At 44.7% G+C, this 26,848-nt stretch overlaps 1 protein-coding gene across 1 annotated transcript in view; it reads left to right on the top strand.

Annotated features, from left to right (window-relative positions):
• Positions 1-2,154: 2,154 nt before the first annotated feature.
• Positions 2,155-26,848, top strand: part of PRKACB (protein kinase cAMP-activated catalytic subunit beta) — a 100,347-nt gene continuing 75,653 nt past the window's right edge. Inside the window, exon 1 of the mRNA XM_056532557.1 lies at positions 2,155-2,413. Within this exon, the coding sequence (XP_056388532.1) occupies positions 2,368-2,413 (46 nt within the window). The 5' untranslated portion in view covers positions 2,155-2,367. The remainder of the gene's footprint in view (positions 2,414-26,848) is intronic.

Below are 26,848 nucleotides of genomic sequence, written 5' to 3'. Positions count from 1 at the left end.
TCGGTGTGTCGGGAGGAGGAGGTCAGTGTGTACGGTGGAGGCCGGTGTGTCGGGAGGAGGAGGCCGGTGTGTACGGTGGAGGCCGGTGTGTCGGGAGGAGGAGGTCGGTGTGTACGGTGGAGGCCGGTGTGTCGGGAGGAGGAGGCCGGTGTGTCGGGAGGAGGAGGCCGGTGTGTCGGGAGGAGGAGGTCGGTGTGTACGGTGGAGGCCGGTGTGTCGGGAGGAGGAGGTCGGTGTGTACGGTGGAGGCCGGTGTGTCGGGAGGAGGAGGCCGGTGTGTCGGGAGGAGGAGGTCGGTGTGTACGGTGGAGGCCGGTGTGTCGGGAGGAGGAGGTCGGTGTGTACGGTGAAGGCCGGTGTGTCGGGAGGAGAAGGTCGGTGTGTACGGTGGAGGCCGGTGTGTCGGGAGGAGGAGGTCGGTGTGTCGGGAGGAGGAGGTCAGTGTGTACGGTGGAGGCCGGTGTGTCGGGAGGAGGAGGCCGGTGTGTACGGTGGAGGCCGGTGTGTCGGGAGGAGGAGGTCGGTGTGTACGGTGGAGGCCGGTGTGTCGGGAGGAGGAGGTCGGTGTGTACGGTGGAGGCCGGTGTGTCGGGAGGAGGAGGCCGGTGTGTCGGGAGGAGGAGGTCGGTGTGTACGGTGGAGGCCGGTGTGTCGGGAGGAGAAGGTCGGTGTGTACGGTGGAGGCCGGTGTGTCGGGAGGAGGAGGTCGGTGTGTACGGTGGAGGCCGGTGTGTCGGGAGGAGGAGGCCGGTGTGTCGGGAGGAGGAGGTCGGTGTGTACGGTGGAGGCCGGTGTGTCGGGAGGAGGAGGTCGGTGTGTACGGTGGAGGCCGGTGTGTCGGGAGGAGGAGGCCGGTGTGTCGGGAGGAGGAGGTCGGTGTGTACGGTGGAGGCCGGTGTGTCGGGAGGAGGAGGTCGGTGTGTACGGTAGAGGCCGGTGTGTCGGGAGGAGAAGGTCGGTGTGTACGGTGGAGGCCGGTGTGTCGGGAGGAGGAGGTCGGTGTGTACGGTGGAGGCCGGTGTGTCGGGAGGAGGAGGCCGGTGTGTCGGGAGGAGGAGGTCGGTGTGTACGGTGGAGGCCGGTGTGTCGGGAGGAGAAGGCCGGTGTGTACGGTGGAGAACGGTGTGTCGGGAGGAGGAGGTCGGTGTGTACGGTGGAGGCCGGTGTGTCGGGAGGAGGAGGCCGGTGTGTCGGGAGGAGGAGGCCGGTGTGTACGGTGGAGGCCGGTGTGTCGGGAGGAGAAGGTCGGTGTGTACGGTGGAGGCCGGTGTGTCGGGAGGAGGAGGTCGGTGTGTACGGTGGAGGCCGGTGTGTCGGGAGGAGAAGGTCGGTGTGTACGGTGGAGGCCGGTGTGTCGGGAGGAGAAGGTCGGTGTGTACGGTGGAGGCCGGTGTGTCAGGAGGAGGAGGTCGGTGTGTACGGTGGAGGCCGGTGTGTCGGGAGGTGGAGGCCGGTGTGTCGGGAGGAGGAGGTCGGTGTGTACGGTGGAGGCCGGTGTGTCGGGAGGAGAAGGTCGGTGTGTACGGTGGAGGCCGGTGTGTCGGGAGGAGGAGGTCGGTGTGTACGGTGGAGGCCGGTGTGTCGGGAGGAGGAGGTCGGTGTGTCGGGAGGAGGAGGTCGGTGTGTACGGTGGAGGCCGGTGTGTCGGGAGGAGAAGGTCGGTGTGTCGGGAGGAGGAGGTCGATGTGTACGGTGGAGGCCGGTGTGTCGGGAGGAGAAGGTCGGTGTGTCGGGAGGAGGAGGTCAGTGTGTACGGTGGAGGCCGGTGTGTCGGGAGGAGGAGGCCGGTGTGTACGGTGGAGGCCGGTGTGTCGGGAGGAGGAGGTCGATGTGTACGGTGGAGGCCGGTGTGTCGGGAGGAGGAGGCCGGTGTGTACGGTGGAGGCCGGTGTGTCGGGAGGAGGAGGTCGGTGTGTACGGTGGAGGCCGGTGTGTCGGGAGGAGGAGGTCGGTGTGTACGGTGGAGGCCGGTGTGTCGGGAGGAGAAGGTCGGTGTGTACGGTGGAGGCCGGTGTGTCGGGAGGAGAAGGTCGGTGTGTCGGGAGGAGGAGGTCGGTGTGTACGGTGGAGGCCGGTGTGTCGGGAGGAGGAGGCCGGTGTGTACGGTGGAGGCCGGTGTGTCGGGAGGAGGAGGTCGGTGTGTACGGTGGAGACCGGTATGACAGGAGGCGGTCCCCGGTGTGTCTTGTAACAACACTCCGCCTCCTCCGTGCAGTCGGGCAGCGGAGACGTCACTTCCCGTTGGAGCGGTCCTAGACGTGTGGCGGCGGTGGCTGCTGGACGAGTCGGTGGAGCGGAGCAGCGAGAGGACAGAGCCGGGAGCGGCCCCAGGACATAGCGCCACCCCCCGCCCAGAGTCTGCGAGCCATGGGGAACGCCGCCACCGCCAAGAAAGGGAACGAGATAGAGAGCGGTGAGTGCGGCCTGAGGGCCCCGGGATGGGGGGTACATACCGGGGGGGCGCGCTTGGAAACACCGAGGACTGAGCACTGTGCAGGCCGCACCCTCCACCCCGGAGCTGTACGGCCTGTCACCGGGGCTACCACTGTGTGTTTACAGGGTCCCTATTGTATGGTATATATGGGGCTGTACTATGTATATAGGGTCACTGGTGTACGGTATATATGGGGCTGTACTATGTATATAGGGTCACTGGTGTACGGTATATATGGGGCTGTACTATGTATATAGGGTCACTGGTGTACAGTATATGTGGGGCTGTACTATGTATATAGGGTCACTGGTGTACAGTATATATGGGGCTGTACTGTGTATATAGGGTCACTGGTGTACTGTATATATGGGGCTGTACTATGTATATAGGGTCACTGGTGTACTGTATATATGGGGCTGTACTATGTATATAGGGTCACTGGTGTACAGTATATATGGGGCTGTACTATGTATATAGGGTCACTGGTGTACAGTATATATGGGGCTGTACTGTGTATATAGGGTCACTGTTGTACAGTATATATGGGGCTGTACTGTGTATATAGGGTCACTGTTGTACAGTATATATGGGGCTGTACTGTGTATATAGGGTCACTGGTGTACTGTATATATGGGGCTGTACTATGTATATAGGGTCACTGGTGTACAGTATATATGGGGCTGTACTATGTATATAGGGTCACTGGTGTACAGTATATATGGGGCTGTACTATGTATATAGGGTCACTGGTGTACAGTATATATGGGGTTGTACTATGTATATAGGGTCACTGGTGTACAGTATATATGGGGCTGTACTATGTATATAGGGTCACTGGTGTGCAGTATATATGGGGCTGTACTATCTATATAGGGTCACTGGTGTACAGTATATATGGGGCTGTACTATGTATATAGGGTCACTGGTGTACAGTATATATGGGGCTGTACTATGTATATAGGGTCACTGGTGTACAGTATATATGGGGCTGTACTATGTATATAGGGTCACTGGTGTACAGTATATATGGGGCTGTACTATGTATATAGGGTCACTGGTGTACAGTATATATGGGGCTGTACTATGTATATAGGGTCACTGGTGTACAGTATATATGGGGCTGTACTATGTATATAGGGTCACTTGTGTACAGTATATATGGGGCTGTACTATGTATATAGGGTCACTGGTGTACAGTATATATGGGGCTGTACTATGTATATAGGGTCACTGGTGTACGGTATATATGGGGCTGTACTATGTATATAGGGTCACTGGTGTACGGTATATATGGGGCTGTACTATGTATATAGGGTCACTGGTGTACGGTATATATGGGGCTGTACTATGTATATAGGGTCACTGGTGTACGGTATATATGGGGCTGTACTATGTATATAGGGTCACTGGTGTACGGTATATGTGGGGCTGTACTATGTATATAGGGTCACTGGTGTACAGTATATGTGGGGCTGTACTGTGTATATAGGGTCACTGGTGTACTGTATATGTGGGGCTGTACTGTGTATATAGGGTCACTGGTGTACTGTATATATGGGGCTGTACTGTGTATATAGGGTCACTGGTGTACAGTATATATGGGGCTGTACTGTGTATATAGGGTCACTGGTGTACAGTATATATGGGGCTGTACTGTGTATATAGGGTCACTGTTGTACAGTATATATGGGGCTGTACTGTGTATATAGGGTCACTGTTGTACAGTATATATGGGGCTGTACTGTGTATATAGGGTCACTGGTGTACTGTATATATGGGGCTGTACTGTGTATATAGGGTCACTGGTGTACAGTATATATGGGGCTGTACTGTGTATATAGGGTCACTGGTGTACAGTATATATGGGGCTGTACTGTGTATATAGGGTCACTGGTGTACAGTATATATGGGGCTGTACTGTGTATATAGGGTCACTGGTGTACTGTATATATGGGGCTGTACTGTGTATATAGGGTCACTGGTGTACTGTATATATGGGGCTGTACTATGTATATAGGGTCACTGGTGTACAGTATATATGGGGCTGTACTGTGTATATAGGGTCACTGTTGTACAGTATATATGGGGCTGTACTGTGTATATAGGGTCACTGTTGTACAGTATATATGGGGCTGTACTGTGTATATAGGGTCACTGGTGTACTGTATATATGGGGCTGTACTGTGTATATAGGGTCACTGGTGTACAGTATATATGGGGCTGTACTATGTATATAGGGTCACTGGTGTACAGTATATATGGGGCTGTACTATGTATATAGGGTCACTGGTGTACAGTATATATGGGGCTGTACTATGTATATAGGGTCACTGGTGTGCAGTATATATGGGGCTGTACTATGTATATAGGGTCACTGGTGTGCAGTATATATGGGGCTGTACTATGTATATAGGGTCACTGGTGTACAGTATATATGGGGCTGTACTATGTATATAGGGTCACTGGTGTACAGTATATATGGGGCTGTACTATGTATATAGGGTCACTGGTGTACAGTATATATGGGGCTGTACTATGTATATAGGGTCACTGGTGTACAGTATATATGGGGCTGTACTATGTATATAGGGTCACTGGTGTACAGTATATATGGGGCTGTACTATGTATATAGGGTCACTGGTGTACAGTATATATGGGGCTGTACTATGTATATAGGGTCACTGGTGTACGGTATATATGGGGCTGTACTATGTATATAGGGTCACTGGTGTACGGTATATATGGGGCTGTACTATGTATATAGGGTCACTGGTGTACGGTATATATGGGGCTGTACTATGTATATAGGGTCCCTGGTGTACGGTATATATGGGGCTGTACTATGTATATAGGGTCCCTGGTGTACGGTATATATGGGGCTGTACTATGTATATAGGGTCCCTGGTGTACGGTATATATGGGGCTGTACTATGTATATAGGGTCCCTGGTGTACGGTATATATGGGGCTGTACTATGTATATAGGGTCCCTGGTGTACGGTATATATGGGGCTGTACTATGTATATAGGGTCCCTGGTGTACGGTATATATGGGGCTGTACTATGTATATAGGGTCACTGGTGTACGGTATATATGGGGCTGTACTATGTATATAGGGTCACTGGTGTACGGTATATATGGGGCTGTACTATGTATATAGGGTCACTGGTGTGCGGTATATATGGGGCTGTACTATGTATATAGGGTCACTGGTGTGCGGTATATATGGGGCTGTACTATGTATATAGGGTCACTGGTGTGCGGTATATATGGGGCTGTACTATGTATATAGGGTCACTGGTGTACGGTATATATGGGGCTGTACTATGTATATAGGGTCACTGGTGTACGGTATATATGGGGCTGTACTATGTATATAGGGTCACTGGTGTACGGTATATATGGGGCTGTACTATGTATATAGGGTCACTGGTGTACAGTATATATGGGGCTGTACTATGTATATAGGGTCACTGGTGTACAGTATATATGGGGCTGTACTATGTATATAGGGTCACTGGTGTACAGTATATATGGGGCTGTACTATGTATATAGGGTCACTGGTGTACAGTATATATGGGGCTGTACTATGTATATAGGGTCACTGGTGTACAGTATATATGGGGCTGTACTATGTATATAGGGTCACTGGTGTACAGTATATATGGGGCTGTACTATGTATATAGGGTCACTGGTGTACAGTATATATGGGGCTGTACTATGTATATAGGGTCACTGGTGTACAGTATATATGGGGCTGTACTATGTATATAGGGTCACTGGTGTACAGTATATATGGGGCTGTACTATGTATATAGGGTCACTGGTGTACGGTATATATGGGGCTGTACTATGTATATAGGGTCACTGGTGTACGGTATATATGGGGCTGTACTATGTATATAGGGTCACTGGTGTACGGTATATATGGGGCTGTACTATGTATATAGGGTCCCTGGTGTACGGTATATATGGGGCTGTACTATGTATATAGGGTCCCTGGTGTACGGTATATATGGGGCTGTACTATGTATATAGGGTCCCTGGTGTACGGTATATATGGGGCTGTACTATGTATATAGGGTCCCTGGTGTACGGTATATATGGGGCTGTACTATGTATATAGGGTCCCTGGTGTACGGTATATATGGGGCTGTACTATGTATATAGGGTCACTGGTGTACGGTATATATGGGGCTGTACTATGTATATAGGGTCACTGGTGTACGGTATATATGGGGCTGTACTATGTATATAGGGTCACTGGTGTACGGTATATATGGGGCTGTACTATGTATATAGGGTCACTGGTGTACGGTATATATGGGGCTGTACTATGTATATAGGGTCACTGGTGTGCGGTATATATGGGGCTGTACTATGTATATAGGGTCACTGGTGTGCGGTATATATGGGGCTGTACTATGTATATAGGGTCACTGGTGTGCGGTATATATGGGGCTGTACTATGTATATAGGGTCACTGGTGTACGGTATATATGGGGCTGTACTATGTATATAGGGTCACTGGTGTACGGTATATATGGGGCTGTACTATGTATATAGGGTCACTGGTGTACGGTATATATGGGGCTGTACTATGTATATAGGGTCACTGGTGTACGGTATATATGGGGCTGTACTATGTATATAGGGTCACTGGTGTACAGTATATATGGGGCTGTACTATGTATATAGGGTCACTGGTGTACAGTATATATGGGGCTGTACTATGTATATAGGGTCACTGGTGTACAGTATATATGGGGCTGTACTATGTATATAGGGTCACTGGTGTACAGTATATATGGGGCTGTACTATGTATATAGGGTCACTGGTGTACAGTATATATGGGGCTGTACTATGTATATAGGGTCACTGGTGTACAGTATATATGGGGCTGTAGTATGTATATAGGGTCACTGGTGTACAGTATATATGGGGCTGTAGTATGTATATAGGGTCACTGGTGTACAGTATATATGGGGCTGTACTATGTATATAGGGTCACTGGTGTACAGTATATATGGGGCTGTACTATGTATATAGGGTCACTGGTGTACAGTATATATGGGGCTGTACTATGTATATAGGGTCACTGGTGTACAATATATATGGGGCTGTACTATGTATATAGGGTCACTGGTGTACAGTATATATGGGGCTGTACTGTGTATATAGGGTCACTGGTGTAGAGTATATGTGAGGCTGTACTATGTATATAGGGTCACTGGTGTACAGTATATATGGGGCTGTACTATGTATATAGGGTCACTGGTGTACAGTATATATGGGGCTGTACTGTGTATATAGGGTCACTGGTGTACAGTATATATGGGGCTGTACTATGTATATAGGGTCACTGGTGTACAGTATATATGGGGCTGTACTATGTATATAGGGTCACTGTTGTACAGTATATATGGGGCTGTACTGTGTATATAGGGTCACTGGTGTACTGTATATATGGGGCTGTACTGTGTATATAGGGTCACTGGTGTACGGTATATATGGGGCTGTACTGTGTATATAGGGTCACTGGTGTACGGTATATATGGGGCTGTACTGTGTATATAGGGTCACTGGTGTACGGTATATATGGGGCTGTACTGTGTATATAGGGTCACTGGTGTACGGTATATATGGGGCTGTACTGTGTATATAGGGTCACTGGTGTACGGTATATATGGGGCTGTACTATGTATATAGGGTCACTGGTGTACGGTATATATGGGGCTGTACTATGTATATAGGGTCACTGGTGTACGGTATATATGGGGCTGTACTATGTATATAGGGTCACTGGTGTACGGTATATATGTGGCTGTACTATGTATATAGGGTCACTGGTGTACAGTATATATGGGGCTGTACTATGTATATAGGGTCACTGGTGTACAGTATATATGGGGCTGTACTATGTATATAGGGTCACTGGTGTACAGTATATATGGGGCTGTACTGTGTATATAGGGTCACTGGTGTACAGTATATATGGGGCTGTACTGTGTATATAGGGTCACTGGTGTACAGTATATATGGGGCTGTACTGTGTATATAGGGTCACTGGTGTACAGTATATATGGGGCTGTACTATGTATATAGGGTCACTGGTGTACAGTATATATGGGGCTGTACTATGTATATAGGGTCACTGGTGTACAGTATATATGGGGCTGTACTATGTATATAGGGTCACTGGTGTACAGTATATAAGGATCTGTACTATGTATATAGGGTCACTGGTGTACAGTATATATGGGGCTGTACTATGCATATAGGGTCACTGGTGTACAGTATATATGGGGCTGTATTATGCATATAGGGTCACTGGTGTACAGTATATATGGGGCTGTACTATGTATATAGGGTCACTGTTGTACAATATATATGGGGCTGTACTATGTATATAGGGTCACTGGTGTACAGTATATATGGGGCTGTACTATGTATATAGGGTCACTGGTGTACAGTATATATGGGGCTGTACTATGTATATAGGGTCACTGGTGTGCAGTATATATGGAGCTGTACTATGTATATTGGGTCACTGGTGTGCAGTATAAATGGGGCTGTACTATGTATATAGGGTCACTGGTGTACAGTATATTTTGGGCTGTACTATGTATATATTGTCACTGGTGTACAGTATATATGGGGCTGTACTATGTATATAGGGTCACTGGTGTACAGTATATATGGGGCTGTACTATGTATATAGGGTCACTGGTGTACAGTATATATGGGGCTGTACTATGTATATAGGGTCACTGGTGTACAGTATATATGGGGCTGTACTATGTATATAGGGTCACTGGTGTACAGTATATATGGGGCTGTACTATGTATATAGGGTCACTGGTGTACAGTATATATGGGGCTGTACTATGTATATAGGGTCACTGGTGTACAGTATATATGGGGCTGTACTATGTATATAGGGTCACTGGTGTACAGTATATATGGGGCTGTACTATGTATATAGGGTCACTGGTGTACAGTATATATGGGGCTGTACTATGTATATAGGGTCACTGGTGTACAGTATATATGGGGCTGTACTATGTATATAGGGTCACTGGTGTACAGTATATATGGGGCTGTACTATGTATATAGGGTCACTGGTGTACAGTATATATGGGGCTGTACTATGTATATAGGGTCACTGGTGTACAGTATATATGGGGCTGTACTATGTATATAGGGTCACTGGTGTACAGTATATATGGGGCTGTACTATGTATATAGGGTCACTGGTGTACAGTATATATGGGGCTGTACTATGTATATAGGGTCACTGGTGTACAGTATATATGGGGCTGTACTATGTATATAGGGTCACTGGTGTACAGTATATATGGGGCTGTACTATGTATATAGGGTCACTGGTGTACAGTATATATGGGGCTGTACTATGTATATAGGGTCACTGGTGTACAGTATGGATCTGTACTATGTATATAGGGTCACTGGTGTACAGTATATATGGGGCTGTACTATGTATATAGGGTCACTGGTGTACGGTATATATGGTTCTGTACTATGTATATAGGGTCACTGGTGTACGGTATATATGGATCTGTACTATGTATATAGGGTCACTGGTGTACGGTATATATGGTTCTGTACTATGTATATAGGGTCACTGGTGTACGGTATATATGGATCTGTACTATGTATATAGGGTCACTGGTGTACGGTATATATGGATCTGTACTATGTATATAGGGTCACTGGTGTACGGTATATATGGATCTGTACTGTGTATATAGGGTCACTGGTGTACGGTATATATGGTTCTGTACTGTGTATATAGGGTCACTGGTGTACGGTATATATGGTTCTGTACTGTGTATATAGGGTCACTGGTGTACGGTATATATGGTTCTGTACTGTGTATATAGGGTCACTGGTGTACGGTATATATGGTTCTGTACTGTGTATATAGGGTCACTGGTGTACTGTATATATGGGGCTGTACTGTGTATATAGGGTCACTGGTGTACTGTATATATGGGGCTGTACTATGTATATAGGGTCACTGGTGTACTGTATATATGGTGATATACTATGTATATAGGGTCACTGTTGTACAGTATATAAGGGGCTGTACTATGTATATAGGGGTCACTGGTGTACGGTATATATGGGGCTGTACTATGTATATAGGGTCACTGGTGTAAGGTATATATGGGGCTGTACTATGTATATAGGGTCACTGGTGTACGGTATATATGGATCTGTACTATGTATATAGGGTCACTGGTGTACGGTATATATGGGGATGTACTGTGTATATAGGGTCACTGGTGTACGGTATATATGGTTCTGTACTGTGTATATAGGGTCACTGGTGTACGGTATATATGGGGCTGTACTATGTATATAGGGTCACTGGTGTACGGTATATATGGGGCTGTACTATGTATATAGGGTCACTGGTGTACAGTATATATGGGGCTGTACTATGTATATAGGGTCACTGGTGTACGGTATATATGGGGCTGTACTATGTATATAGGGTCACTGGTGTACGGTATATATGGGGCTGTGCTATGTATATAGGGTCACTGGTGTACGGTATATATGGGGCTGTACTATGTATATAGGGTCACTGGTGTACGGTATATATGGGGCTGTGCTATGTATATAGGGTCACTGGTGTACGGTATATATGGGGCTGTACTATGTATATAGGGTCACTGGTGTACAGTATATAGGGGGCTGCGCTATGTATATAGGGTCCCTGGTGTACGGTATATAAGGGGCTGCGCTATGTATATAGGGTCACTGGTGTACAGTATATAGGGGGCTGCGTTATGTATATAGGGTCCCTGGTGTACAGTATATACGGGACTGTGCTATGTATATAGGGTCACTGGTGTACAGTATATATGGATCTGTACTATGTATATAGGGTCCCTGTGTACAGTATATATGGGACTTTACTATGTATATAGGGTCCCTGGTGTACAGTATATAGGACTGTACTATGTATATAGGATCACTGGTGTACAGTATATAGGACTGTACTATGTATATAGTGTCACTGGTGTACAGTATGTAAGGTTCTGTACTGTGTATATAGGGTCCCTGGTGTACAGTATATATGGGGCTGTACTGTGTATATAGGGTCACTGGTGTAGAGTATATGTGGGGCTGTACTATGTATATAGGGTCACTGGTGTACTGTATATATGGGGCTGTGCTATGTATATAGGGTCACTGGTGTACAGTATATATGGGGCTGCGCTATGTATATAGGGTCACTGGTGTACAGTATATATGGGGCTGCGCTATGTATATAGGGTCACTGGTGTACAGTATATAGGGGGCTGCGCTATGTATATAGGGTCCCTGGTGTACAGTATATATGGGACTGTGCTATGTATATAGGGTCACTGGTGTACAGTATATATGGATCTGTACTATGTATATAGGGTCCCTGGTGTACAGTATATATGGGACTTTACTATGTATATAGGGTCCCTGGTGTACAGTATATATGGGACTTTACTATGTATATAGGATCACTGGTGTACAGTATATAGGACTACTATGTATATAGGATCACTGGTGTACAGTATATAGGACTGTACTGTGTATATAGGGTCACTGGTGTACAGTATGTAAGGTTCTGTACTGTGTATATAGGGTCCCTGGTGTACAGTATATATGGGGCTGTACTGTGTATATAGGGTCACTGGTGTAGAGTATATATGGGGATGTACTATGTATATAGGGTCACTGGTGTACAGTATATATGGGGCTGTACTATGTATATAGGGTCACTGGTGTACAGTATATATGGGGCTATACTATGTATATAGGGTCACTGGTGTACTGTATATATGGGGATGTACTATCTATATAGGGTCACTGGTGTACAGTATATATGGGGCTGTGCTGTGTATATAGGGTCACTGGTGTACAGTATATATGGGGCTGTACTGTGTATATAGGGTCACTGGTGTACAGTATATATGGGGCTGTACTGTGTATATAGGGTCACTGGTGTACAGTATATATGGGGCTGTACTGTGTATATAGGGTCACTGGTGTACAGTATATATGGGGCTGTACTGTGTATATAGGGTCACTGGTGTACAGTATATATGGGGCTGTACTGTGTATATAGGGTCACTGGTGTACAGTATATATGGGGCTGTACTGTGTATATAGGGTCACTGGTGTACAGTATATATGGGGCTGTACTGTGTATATAGGGTCACTGGTGTACAGTATATATGGGGCAGTACTGTGTATATAGGGTCACTGGTGTACAGTATATATGGGGCTGTACTGTGTATATAGGGTCACTGGTGTACAGTATATATGGGGCAGTACTGTGTATATAGGGTCACTGGTGTACAGTATATATGGGGCTGTACTGTGTATATAGGGTCACTGGTGTTCGGTATATATGGGGCTGTACTATGTATATAGGGTCACTGGTGTACGGTATATATGGGACTGTACTATGTATATAGGGTCACTGGTGTACAGTATATATGGGGCTATACTATGTATATAGGGTCACTGGTGTACAGTATATATGGGGCTATACTATGTATATAGGGTCACTGGTGTACTGTATATATGGGGATGTACTATGTATATAGGGTCACTGGTGTACAGTATATATGGGGATGTACTATGTATATAGGGTCACTGGTGTACAGTATATATGGGGCTGTGCTATGTATATAGGGTCACTGGTGTACAGTATATATGGGGCTGTGCTATGTATATAGGGTCACTGGTGTACAATATATATGGGGCTGTACTATGTATATAGGGTCACTGGTGTACAGTATATATGGGGAAGTACTATGTATATAGGGTCACTGGTGTACAGTATATATGGGGCTGTGCTATGTATATAGGGTCACTGGTGTACAGTATATATGGGGCTGTGCTATGTATATAGGGTCACTGGTGTACAGTATATATGGGGCTGTGCTATGTATATAGGGTCACTGGTGTACAGTATATATGGGGCTGTGCTATGTATATAGGGTCACTGGTGTACAATATATATGGGGCTGTACTATGTATATAGGGTAATTGGGGGATATTTATCATTGGCTTTATATCACTTCAATGTTCTAAATGTCCTTGCAAATTTTGTGCAATTTAATGGGTTTTTTTTTGCGCAACTTTTTAGAATGTCTTTCAAAGTTGTGTACTGTTTGGTGCACCGTACCCAACTTTTTGCAGGGGAGCACTTTGTATTATTTGCGCAAATAAAATGTAGAATTTTATATTTTCCTGCTCAAAGCCTATTTTTATTTTATTTTTTTTTTTATTTGTTTTCCTTTTTTTAATTTTTTTATTTTTTATTTTTTTCTGCAAACCTACACAACCTAATAGGTCACGTACAAAAGTGTCAGATGCCGGAGCACAAAGCTTAAACCTATCTCTGCAGTTCACTGGTTTCTATAATTGCGCAAAATGTATCAAGTCCTGTGCAATACACGAAGCAAACGGGTCAAATCTTTACGACCTGACACCAACATTGATAAATGTCCCCATTGTCACTGTAGTTCTGTATATATGTGATGGCTCTATGTATATAGGGTATATTAGTGCACATTATATATGGGACTGGTTCTATGTATATAGGGTCTGTGGGGGAGATTTATCAAAACCTGTCCAGAGGAAAAGTTGCTGAGTTGCCCATAGCAACCAATCAGATCGCTTCTTACAGTTTTCAGAGGCCTTTAAAAAAAAAAAAAAAAGCGATCTGATTGGTTTCTATGGGGAAAGGGTCAACTTTTCCTCTGAACAGGTTTTGATAAATGTCCCCGTTATGTCCTAGAATGGCCCCAGGCAATCTGGTTGCTATGGGCGACGCAGCAACTTTCCCCTGGACGGGTTTTGATTAATCTTCCCCTGTGTCACCAGTATACAGTATATATTACATTATACCGTATATATTACAGGGATGTGGATATCCTATAGCCTGACGCCCGGGACATGCAGTGTCGGGTGGGTAAATTCTTTAGACTTTTAGCCCTGCTTTCCGGGAAGCAGATCCAGGGCTCCTGTAATGAGGAAAACTGTGTCCCTAGAGCACCCAGGGGTTGAATGTGCCGCTCTGGGATCTAGGACTCGCATCCCGGATTCCCTGAGCGAGCGCGGCTTTAGAGCGGACAGGTCTCCTCTCTCCATGTTCCCGATCCTGTATGGTCCTGCCTGCCTGTAGGGTGCAAGAACACACCCAAAATCGGTCCCAGACAAACTTTGCCTTGCATCCTGCCATTCCTCCCAGCTGCTCTTTTTCTCCCTGCTTGTAGGTCATGCGCCCATTCCCTGCCTAATTCCCTAAGGACCAGTGTACGGACTCAAAAGTTGATCCTTTGCAACTGTACGACCCCCAGAAAGTTTCCTGCATGAGTCCCGTTCATCATAAAAAGGCTTGTGCACAGAACTTGTTGGGTGTCCTATGGTTGCCTCGGCAACAATACCGCCCAGTATCAGCTGCCTCTCTCTGCTCCGAACTGCAGATCTTCCAGGAGAGAAGCTTCAGGTACCTAAAAAAACCTCATGTCATCCACATTTTGTCATCCACATTTTTCCAACACTATTTTTCATACACAGAAATAAAATAAATGAGTCGAACAAGTCAAAGAACAGTTAAAAAAGGGGAAACTTTATTTTTTATTATTCCAGTGTTTGTGTAGGGATTTTTGTAACCTCCCATCACTCACAAAGAGCGGACAGTAACACCTCAGGACAGGAAAAACCTCCAGAGGGGAGGAAACCTGTAGGGAATCCATGGCTACTGTACTACCCTTCCTCTGGGCATACTAAAGGAGGTTACCTCTAGAATTTGGGCAAAGTGTCTGTGTATGTGCGTGATTCCAGGGGTTATGTCTTCATCCAACTTCTTGCTGTAGGTCCGGAAATGAGACTCCACATCCTGGAAATACTGCATCTAAGAGAGAAAAACAAAAGAAAAGAAAGATAATTTCCATGTTTATTATAGAAATGTACATGGAACGACACTAACCAAACCTGTGTATGAATCTGCATTCCCGGGTCCCTACAGTGTCCAGCATGGGCCCCTCACTGATGAACAATGAGCAGGAGCCGTGTTATTTCTGCTCAGTGCTGCTCTCTGGTGGACAGTGGTTATGACATCACATGTGTGACACGCTGCTCCTCCTGGGAGTTCTATGTGAGCAGTGCTGCTCTCTGATTGGCTGAAATCCAGAAAGCTTTTTAAAATTAGCTGGATGACTGTTACCTAAGGGATTTTTCTATAAGGTTTATTAAAATGGCGCTACTCTCTATGGGGTGTGTTATATTTGTTTCTCCTCACCAGACACTCAGTATATGTGATGTCATTTTGTGGCACCCAACAGCCTGGGCCCGTAGGTTTCTTACACAGATCAGTGCTGCTCCGACAGGATCAATGAGCAGCGCTGGCTGCTGGGACGTCTGATGAGTGACGCTCTGGACCAGTGTTTCCCAGGCAGGGTGCCCCCAGCTTTTGCAAAACTACATCTCCCAGCAAGCCTGTTCAGCCGTAGGCTGTATCGCCGCGTATGTAAATGTCAGAACTATTTGAAATATAACATTAATTAAACCGCATGGTCAATGGTGTAAACGTAAAAAAAAATCAAAGAATTGCAGTTTTTTTGGTCACTTTATATACCAGAAAAAGAATAGTAAAAAGTGATTAGAAAGTCCCATCAAAACAAAAATGGTACCAATAAAACTACAGATTACAGATACAGCACAATAAAATGAGCCCTCATTCATATCCGTATACGGGAAAATAAGTCATGGGTGTCAGAAGAGGACAATTCTACCCAGACTAATAGTGGAGACTATTATAAACATTGTGGGAGATTTATCAAAACCTCTGCAAACACTGGTGTACGGCAGTGCTGGACAAATGTATGAATAAAGGGTGTGAATCTAGGAACTAGCAAAAAACAGGTAAGGAGCCTGTATCCCGCATGTCACACCACTTGTTGTCATATGATCAGGCATTAGTGTCCCCTCATCTCTCTGTGTGTCACAGTCATTAGTGTCCCCTCATCTCTCTGTGTGTCAGTCATTAGTGTCCCCTCATCTCTGTGTGTCAGTCATTAGTGTCCCCTCATCTCTCTGTGTCACAGTCATTAGTGTCCCCTCATCTCTCTGTGTGTCACAGTCATTAGTGTCCCCTCATCTCTCTGTGTGTCACAGTCATTAGTGTCCCCTCATCTCTCTGTGTGTCAGTCATTAGTGTCCCCTCATCTCTCTGTGTGTCACAGTCATTAGTGTCCCCTCATCTCTCTGTGTCACAGTCATTAGTGTCCCCTCATCTCTCTGTGTCACAGTCATTAGTGTCCCCTCATCTCTCTGTCTGTCAGTCATTAGTGTCCCCTCATATCTCCCTGTGTCAGTCATTAGTGTCCCCTCATCTCTCTGTGTGTCAGTCATTAGTGTCTCCTCCTCTCTCTGTGTCACAGTGATTAGTGTCCCCTCATCTCTCTGTGTCACAAGCATTAGTGTCCCCTCCTCTCTGTGTCACAGTCATTAGTGTCCCCTCATCTCTGTCACAGTCATTAGTGTCCACTCATCTCTGTGTCACAGTTATTAGTGTCCCCTCCTCTCTCTCTGTGTCACAGTCATTAGTGTCCCCTCCTCTCTCTCTGTGTCACAGTCATTAGTGTCCCCTCCTCTCTCTCCGTGTCACAGGCATTAGTGTCCCCGCATCTGTCAGTCATTAGTGTCCCCTCATTTCCCCCTGTGTCACAGGCATTATTGTCTTAGTGTCCCCTTAAAGCATTTCTTCGTTCTATCTGTTTCGCAGACTCCTGTATGGCAGATTAGCTTCTCTGCCTTTCAGAAGCCTGGGAAAGCTAAATGGCACACATGGTGACAGCAATATCAGGAGGACCAAGATGGTGGCATAGAAGCTTCACTGCTGAGGTGCCGTGCAGTACCGACACGAGTCCTCCTGCATTTTCCATCGGCCCCCCATGGTTATGTGCAGTCCTCGGCCTCCATGTCCTCCTCACACTTCTCCGTCTATTAGGAAGTAAAGCCGCTACCCGGATGTTCCTACGGGTATGCACCGCAAAGGATGAAGGCGGGAAATGTGAGAGATGGCAGAGGAGGGAACGGCCCTGACTGATTTCAGTATCAGGGGCCAACGCTAATCCCCCGATTGCGACTATTAACCGTGTAGATGCCTCTTTCAAATTGTAATTTGCTGCCTAGAATGTCAGAGAGGCTTTACAACCAAATCTGCACCAATCCTGCAGGGTATGAACCCGGCTTTAAAGGTGGAGATGCACAGAATTGTTGCTCTGGTTGTAACCTGATCGTCACATTAAGCTCCGGTGTCACATTCCTCGCCGTATTGTGCACAGCAGTGAGAAATGTCGCACGTCCGATAACATGCAGAGGATTCAGTAATATGTAGCTTCCAGAATACTGCAGTAAATGATAAAGCGGCCGCCTGTACGTTTAGATAAAGATATTTTTTAGGTAAATTCATGTTTGTTGCTAAATACATTTTCAGCCGACCTGTTAATCATCAACGTTCAGATGAATTAAACTGAATTTTAGCTGTCGAAAATTCTGCCTCAAATCTCAAATCTGCCACAAAATCGAAGTTCAATATGTGTGAACTTACGTTTAGGGTCTATTCACACGGGCGGAATTCTGTCTGAAATGAATGGGATTCCGCACTCCCGTTTAAAATATTAATATATATTAAAATATAACGTTAAGGAAACCGCAGGGTCAGTGGCGTTAATAATAATAAAAAAAAAAAATGATATAGTCCAGTATTGCTGATTTTTGGTCACTTCATATAGCCGAAAACAAAAAGTGATCAAAAAGGCCCATCAAAACAGAAATGGTGCCCCCTGCATTTTTCTGCACAGCACTCCGGCAGTACCCCAGAAGGGGGCCTGCTGATCCTTGCACAAAGCGGTGGCTGCCAACCCCCCCTCAATGTATCCCATAGAACTACATGGGGCATGTTGACCTAGTGCTGGGCGGTATGACCAAAAATGTGTGTCACGGTATTTTTCAAACTTATGGTGGTATTTAACGGTATTTTTTTCCCCACTCATATCCCCCTAATACCCCCCCCCCCCCCCCCCCCACTCGAATTAATTATAAGCTGCAGTGCGCTGGGGAACTATTCATATATGACCCGCGGGTGCTGCTCTGCTTCCGCGGGCACAGGACTTCTGTTCGGAGTACGGAAGCTGTCATCTTCCCCTGCAACCGCAGAAAGTTCTGCAGCGCCTGCGGCCCACTGGCTTTCTGCGCTTGCAGGGGGAGGTGACAGCTTCCGTTCTCCGAACAGAAGTCCTGCGCCCGCGGCTCACAACTCCTTCATTTCCAGCGCCCGCGGCTCACAGGAGGAGGAGAGCAGCGCCTGCAGGTAACAACAACATGATTAGTTCCCCGATGTGGGGACAGCGCTGCCTTCATTCGAGGAGGGGGAGGAGCCCGACCGGTATTGCGATATAGAGAAAAATTCATATCGTACAGAAAAAACATACCGGTATTCGGTATGAACCGGTATACCGTCCAGCACTATGTTGACCGCCACTTCCTGCAGTGGTCTGCTCACCCCCTTCCTGAGGACCGCCAGGGTGCTGTGTAGGAGAACACGGGGCGTCCCAGCGGTTGGACTATCCGCAATCTAAAACCTATCCTTTGGATTGGTTCTTAGGCTTGTGTACTTGGACCTCAGTGCAGGCCGCGAGTCTGTAATTGTGCACCCTGCCTCAGGCAGGCTAAAGCAATAGAGCGCCAATCTCATAGATCAACATAATGCTTATACAATTGATTATAATGGGCCCCCTAGAGGTTAGAAATATATATAAAATGCCTTCCCATTTAACAATAAAAAAAAAAATTTATGTGCATGGTTTTTTTTTTTGTTCTTTTTTTGACAATTAATTTTATTGTGAACTTAGCTTTACCATTCCCCGAGCGTGAATTTTTTTTTCTAAATCCACTAGTGCCAGAAAGTTAAACAAATCTGTAAATTACTTCTATTTAAAAAAAATCTTAATCCTTTCAGTACTTATTAGCTTTTCTTTTTGGAACACAGAGCTGGAACTGTCCAGAGTAGGAGAAAATCCCCATAGCAAACATATGCTGCTCTGGACAGTTCCTAAAATGGACAGAGATGTCAGCAGAGAGCACTGTGCTCGTGATGTCAGCAGAGAGCTCTGTGTTCCAAAAAGAAAAGAATTTCCTCTGTAGTGTTCAGGAGCTAATAAATACTGGAAGGATTAAGATTTTTTTTAATAGAAGTAATTTACAAATCTGTTTAACTTTCTGGCACCAATTGATAAGAAGAAAAAAAAAAAAAAAAGTTTTTTCCACCGGAGTACCCCTTTAATCTTCTGTGTGCCCTGACGCTGATGTGAAGGGAGCTTTGATGTGAGGAAGGTGCCTTCAGCTGTTGCAAAACTACAACTCCCAGCATGGCCGGACAGCCGAAGGCTGTCCGGCCATGCTGAGAGTTGTAGTTTTGCAACAGCAGGAGGTGCACTGGTTAGGAAGCACTGCCATAGACATTACCAATCTGCTTACAAAACATGACACATCTGGGCTCGACTCCCTATTCCTTGATCTCCCCGAGGCCGCGTCCATTTGCGCCGTTTCCCGTTTGTGTGTTTTCCGCAGGGTGTTTTGTAAACTTCCCATAAACCGGTTTGTGCGCCCAGCGTCACTGTGTACTAAACAGCTATGCGGACAGACTGCTGGGACTTGGCATACGGTAGTTACACACATGCCTGGCATTGCTCTGGCACTTTGTTCTTTATTAGAGTCACTGATGGTGTTGGCACGCCGTCTTGTTATGCTTATATCTCGTATAAGTTTACCAATGCGCAAGCTGTGAAATTCACGCTGCTTTTCTAAGCGAATGCAGAGCCAAAGGCGGCAAATTCTGCGACGTCTCCTTTTTTTTTTTTTTTTTCTTCAATTGATGATTTCAGGATACTGGGACTTCTCCTTTTTCATTTATTTAATTTTATTTTTTGCTCAATTTGATAGAGACTTCTCCATATTTATTTATTTTTATTTATTAAATGTCTTTGATCAATTTGATAAGAGATTTCTCCATATTTATTTATTTATATTTATTAAATTTTTTGATCAATTTGATAGAGACTTCTCCTTATTTATTTATTAATTTATTAAATTTTTTGCTCAATTTGATACAGAGAGACTTCTCCTTTTTTTTGTTGTTGCTCAATGTGGTGCTTTTAGGGTATTTGTATTTGTGTGCAGTGTATGTGGAGCTTTTGTTTTACAGTATGACGTTTCTGCTAGAGATGAGCGAATTTACAGTACAAATCGGAATCTCAAGGATAGGCGGATCGGTTAGTTTTGTCTAGAATTATCGGAGTACCTGGAGATTGCCCGGTCTTCCTAGTTAAACCTTGTAGGAGAGGAAAAGCAAGGATGACTCTCCCGTCCTCATATCCCGCACTAACTATTCTCTGCACTTGCCTCGCGGACAGTTGTCAGGATGTTTAAAACTCCCGGGCAATCTATGCAGCCAGAGAGAAATGTGATCTGGGGATGTATCAGAAGTCCCATAGACTTACAATGGACTTCTGACAAACGCCCCACCCTCACAATTGTGGGATAGGTTAGGGTTGCTTTAACTTTCACTATATTTTAAGTTAACCTATAAGTAACATGTATAAAGTTTTTGTATAAAGCCGTGTCCAGACATACTTCATATATATATATATATATATATATATATATATATATATATATATATATATATATATATATATATTACAGACCAAAACTTTGGACACACCTTCTCATTCAAAGAGTTTTTTTTATTTTCATGACTATGAATATTGTAGATTCACACTGAAGGCATCAAAACTATGAATTAACACATGTGGAATTATAGACATAACAAAAAAGTGTGAAAATCTGTCATATTCTAGGTTCTAGCCACCTTTTTGCTTTGATTACTGCTTTACACACTCTTGGCATTCTCTTGATGAGCTTCAAGAGGTAGTCACCTGAAATGGTTTTCCAACAGTCTTGAAGGAGTTCCCAGAGATGTTTAGCACTTGTTGGCCCCTTTTTGCCTTCACTCTGCGGTCCAGCTCACCCCAAACCATCTCGATTGTGTGTGTGTGTGTGTGTGTGTATATATATATATATATATATATATATATATATATATATATATATATATATATGAAGTATGTCTGGACACGGCTGGAGATATTTCGATAAAACTTTATACATGTTACTTATAGGTTACATATATGCTGCATGATCTGAGGAAAATGTGTGATTGCGAGTATAAGGGAAAAATTTCGATTTCGATATGTGATTGCAATATAATAAACAAATGGTGAAATTCCCCCCCCCCCAGTTCATATCCAATCCCCTTATTTAATAAAGCCAACCCCTGCCCCTTAATTTCATGTACAATGACTGAACATAAAATGAAGGGGATTGGCTATGAAACGGGGAGAAATTAGCTTAAAGGGGTACTGCGCTGCTCAGCGTTTGGAACAAACTGTTACGAACGAAGGCGCCTGGAGCTCATGACGTCATAGCCCCACCCCCTCATGATGTCACGCCCCACCCTCTCAATGCAAGTCTATGGGAGGGACAGCCATTGCCTTGCATTGAGGGGGGGCGCGACCATGACGTGACGAGGGGTGGGGGGGGGGGCGTTGCCGAACCCCGCAAAGCGAAAACAGCGTTCGGAGCATTTATTTCTAAACTCTTGCCATTGGAGTACCCCTTTATGGAATTCCCCCCACAAAACGTTTCTTTTGAGTCATTTTTCCCGTTTAGTTTGTCATTGTTCGAAATCCCTACAAATATATTCTAATTGTGCATATTTCTATCCGCATTATGGATGCAAGTCCTGGTCTTTACCAACGTTGGGGTTGGGGTACTGACATTTCTTCCTATTGGGTCAGTGTTTCCCAACCAGGGTGCCTCCAGCTGTTGCAAAACTTCAACTCCCAGCAAGCCCGGACAGCCTTTGGCGCCCTGGTTGGGAAACAGTGTATTAGGTAGAAGCCCCCCGTAGGTAGGTAGTCAGGGAACTACTTATTAGGCAGATTCCTCTGTTAGTTCCCCCCCAATAAGTCCCTTCAAAAAGAAAATAATTTAATAATCCTATTCGCTTCCCTCCGCTACTGCACCGAGGCCTCTGCATCCTGCAGGACCTTCTCCGGTACTCCACAGGATGATGTCATTTCCTTGCCCAGCAGGTCCTTCACCACTCCAGATAACGGGGTGAAATATGAAGAGGCCTCAGCGGAGGGAAGCGGAGAAGGATTATTTTATTTTTTATGCTCGGGGACATTTGATCAAGTACAAGTACTTTTGCTAATGTTGCAAATACTAGTATCAGGACATCCCTACTTGAAATGCACCAAATATATCACAGTGGCTCATGTTGGTTACCAAATCTGCATCTGTACACTGTCCTAAGTTGAGTTTTTTTTTTTTTGTTTTTTTTTTTAAGGCCTAAACAAGGCCCCCAATTTTTGACACTTTTGTTGAACACACAGGCCCTCATTTACTATTACAAACCTGACAGACTTTGCCCTTATAAGTCTGGGCCTTTCTATTTAATTTGCAAAAAAAATATTTTCTGTGTGAATGCACCATTAACCCCTTAAGGACGCAGGACGTAAATGTACGTCCTGGTGAGGTGGTACTTAACGCACCAGGACGTACATTTACGTCCTAAGCATAACCGCGGGCATCGGAGCGATGCCCGTGTCATGCGCGGCTGATCCCGGCTGCTGATCGCAGCCAGGGACCCGCCGGCAATGGCCGACGCCCGCGATCTCGCGGGCGTCCGCCATTAACCCCTCAGGTGCCGGGATCAATACAGATCCCGGCATCTGCGGCAGTTCGCGATTTAAATGAACGATCGGATCGCCCGCAGCGCTGCTGCGGGGATTCGATCATTCATAACGCCGCACGGAGGTCCCCTCACCTTCCTCCGTGCGGCTCCCGGCGTCTCCTGCTCTGGTCTGTGATCGAGCAGACCAGAGCAGGAGATGACCGATAATACTGATCTGTTCTATGTCCTATACATAGAACAGATCAGTATTAGCAATCATGGTATTGCTATGAATAGTCCCCTATGGGGACTATTCAAGTGTAAAAAAAAATGTAAAAAAATGTAAAAGTAAAAGTAAAAAAAAGTGAAAAATCCCCTCCCCCAATAAAAAAGTAAAACGTCCGTTTTTTCCTATTTTACCCCCAAAAAGCGTAAAAAACATTTTTTATAGACATATTTGGTATCGCCGCGTGCGTAAATGTCTGAACTATTAAAATGTTAATGATCCCGTACGGTGAACGGCGTGAACGAAAAAAAATTTAAAAAGTCCAAAATTCCTACTTTTTTAATACATTTTATTAAAAAAAAATTTATAGAAAATGTATTAAAAGTTTTTTATATGCAAATGTGGTATCAAAAAAAAAAGTACAGATCATGGCGCAAAAAATGAGCCCCCATACCGCCACTTATACGGAAAAATAAAAAAGTTAGAGGTCATCAAAATAAAGGGATTATAAACGTACTAATTTGGTTAAAAAGTTTGTGATTTTTTTTTAAGCGCAACAATAATATAAAAGTATGTAATAATGGGTATCATTTTAATCGTATTGACCCTCAGAATAAAGAACACATGTTATTTTTACCATAAATTGTACGGCGTGAAAACAAAACCTTCCAAAATTAGCAAAATTGCGTTTTTCGTTTTAATTTCCCCACAAAAATAGTGTTTTTTGGTTGCGCCATCCATTTTATGATATAATGAGTTATGTCATTACAAAGGACAACTGGTCGCGCAAAAAACAAGCCCTCATACTAGTCTGTGGATGAAAATATAAAAGAGTTATGATTTTTAGAAGGCGAGGAGGAAAAAATGAAAACGTAAAAATTAAATTGTCTGAGTCCTTAAGGCCAAAATGGGTTAAAGGGATAAAAGGGATACTCAGGTGGGGAATGTTTTTTTTTTTTTCTAAATCAACTGGTGGCAGAAAGTTAAACAGATTTGTAAATGACTTCTATTAAAAAATCTTAATCCTTCTAGTACTTATCAGCTGCTATATTCTCCACAGAAAGTTGTGTAGTTCTTTCCAGTCTGACTACAGTGCTCTCTGCTGACACCTCTGTCCATGTCGGGAACTGTCTAGAGTAGTGATGAGCGGCATAGGCCATATTCGAAATTGCAATATTTCGTGAATATATTGACGAATATTTGTCCTATATTTGCGATATTCGCTATGTTCGTTCACTTTTTTTTCATGCCAAAATTCGTATTGAAGTTCGCATAGTGCGCATGCGCGATTATATCTTTCACCTAAAAGAAAGGTGGGATTAGTGTCCTCTGACTGAAACTGCCGATATTCGCCAATATTTGCCTATTTGCATATATTGGGAAAAAAAAGAAAACCCATATTCATCATTACGAATATATATCACTATATTCTAAATATTCGCGAAATCGCAAAGTGACGATATTCGCGGTAAAAAAAATTGCATTTCGAACATTCGCGCTCAACACTAGTCTGGAGCTGAAGCAAATCCCCCATAGCAAACCTCTTCTGCTTTGGACAGTTCCTGACCTGGACAGAGGTGTCAGCAGAGAGCACTGTGGTCAGACTGGAAAGAACTACACAACTTCCTCTGGAGCATACAGCAGCTGATAAGTACTGGAAGGATTTAAGATTTTTAAATAGAAATAATTTACAAATCTGTTTAACTTTCTGGCCCCAGTTGACTTGAAAATATTTCTTTTCCATCGGAGTACCCCTTTAACCCCTTAAGGACCAAGGACGTAGGAGTACGTCCTTGGTCCCGCTCCCGTGATATAACGCGGGGTCCCACGGTGACTCCGCATCATATCGTGGCGGGCCCGGCGTCATAGTGAAGCCGGGACCCGGCCGCTAATAGTGCGCGGCACTGATCGCGGTGCTGCACGCTATTAACCCTTTAGCCGCTTGCTCAAAGCTGAGCCACACGGCTAAAAGTGAAGGTAAAAACTGCTGGTTAACTCAGTGGGATGTTCGGGATAGCCGCGGCGAAATCGCGGCATCCTGAACAGCTTACAAGACAGCGGGAGGGCCCCTACCTGCCTCCTCGCTGTCCGATCGCCGAATGACTGCTCAGTGCCTGAGATCCAGGCCTGAGCAGTCATGCGGCAGAATCGTCGATCACTGGTTTCCTATGAGAAACCAGTGATCAATGATGATCAGTGTGTGCAGTGTTATAGGTCCCTATGAGATAACAATGATCAGTGTGTGCAGTGTTATAGGTCCCTATGGGATAACAATGATCAGTGTAAAAGATCAGTGTGTGCAGTGTTATAGGTCACTATGGGATAACAATGATCAGTGTGTGCAGTGTTATATGTCCCTATGGGAGCTATAACACTGCAAAAAAAAAAACCTCCCCTATTAAAAGTTTGAATCACCCCCCTTTTCCCATAAAAAAAAAAACAGTGTAAATAAAAATAAACATGTGGTATCGCCGTGTGCGAAAAGGTCCGAATTATAAAAATATATCATTAATTAAACCGCACGGTCAATGGCGTACGCGCAAAAAAAATCCAAAGTTCATAATAGTGCATTTTTGGTCACTTTTTATATCATTTAAAAATGAATAAAAAGCGATCAATAAGTCCTATCAATGCAAAAAATGGTACCGTTAAAAACTTCAGATCACGGCGCAAAAAATGAGCCCTCATACCGCCCCATACACGGAAAAATAAAAAAAGTTATAGGGGTCAGAAGATGACAATTTTAAACGTATACATTTTCCTGCATGTAGTTATGATTTTTTCCAGAAGTCCGACAAAATCAAACCTATATAAGTAGGGGATCATTTTAATCGTATGGACCTACAGAATAAAGATAAGGTGTCATTTTAACCAAAAAATGTACTACGTAGAAACGGAAGCCCCCAAAATTTACAAAACTGCGTTTTTTTTTCAATTTTGTCGCACAATGATTGTTTTTTCCGTTTCACCGTCGATGTTTGGGCAAAATGACTGACGTCATTACAAAGTAGAATTGGTGGCGCAAAAAATAAGCCATCATATGGATTTTTAGGTGCAAAATTGAGAGTTATGATTTTTTAAAAGGCAAGGAGCAAAAAAACGGAAGTGCAAAAACGGAAAAAACCCCGGTCCTTAAGGGGTTAAGGGTCATCAGGTTTTTTTTTTATTTATTTTTATTTTTTTTTATTTTTTAAAGCTGAACGGATGCCAAAAATGTGCACCGGATTGTCACAAAGTTTTGTAGAAAATTTTTCGTAAGGTATGTGAAGTATTTCTCATCGTACACACGTTCTGCAGCGTTCCCCTTATGATAAATGAGGACGTGGCCTTGCGCCTTCTCATTACATGGAGAT

This window comes from Hyla sarda, chromosome 7, assembly GCF_029499605.1.
Source record: "Hyla sarda isolate aHylSar1 chromosome 7, aHylSar1.hap1, whole genome shotgun sequence".
NCBI lineage: Eukaryota > Metazoa > Chordata > Amphibia > Anura > Hylidae > Hyla > Hyla sarda.
This window is presented reverse-complemented; position numbering and strand designations above follow the sequence as displayed.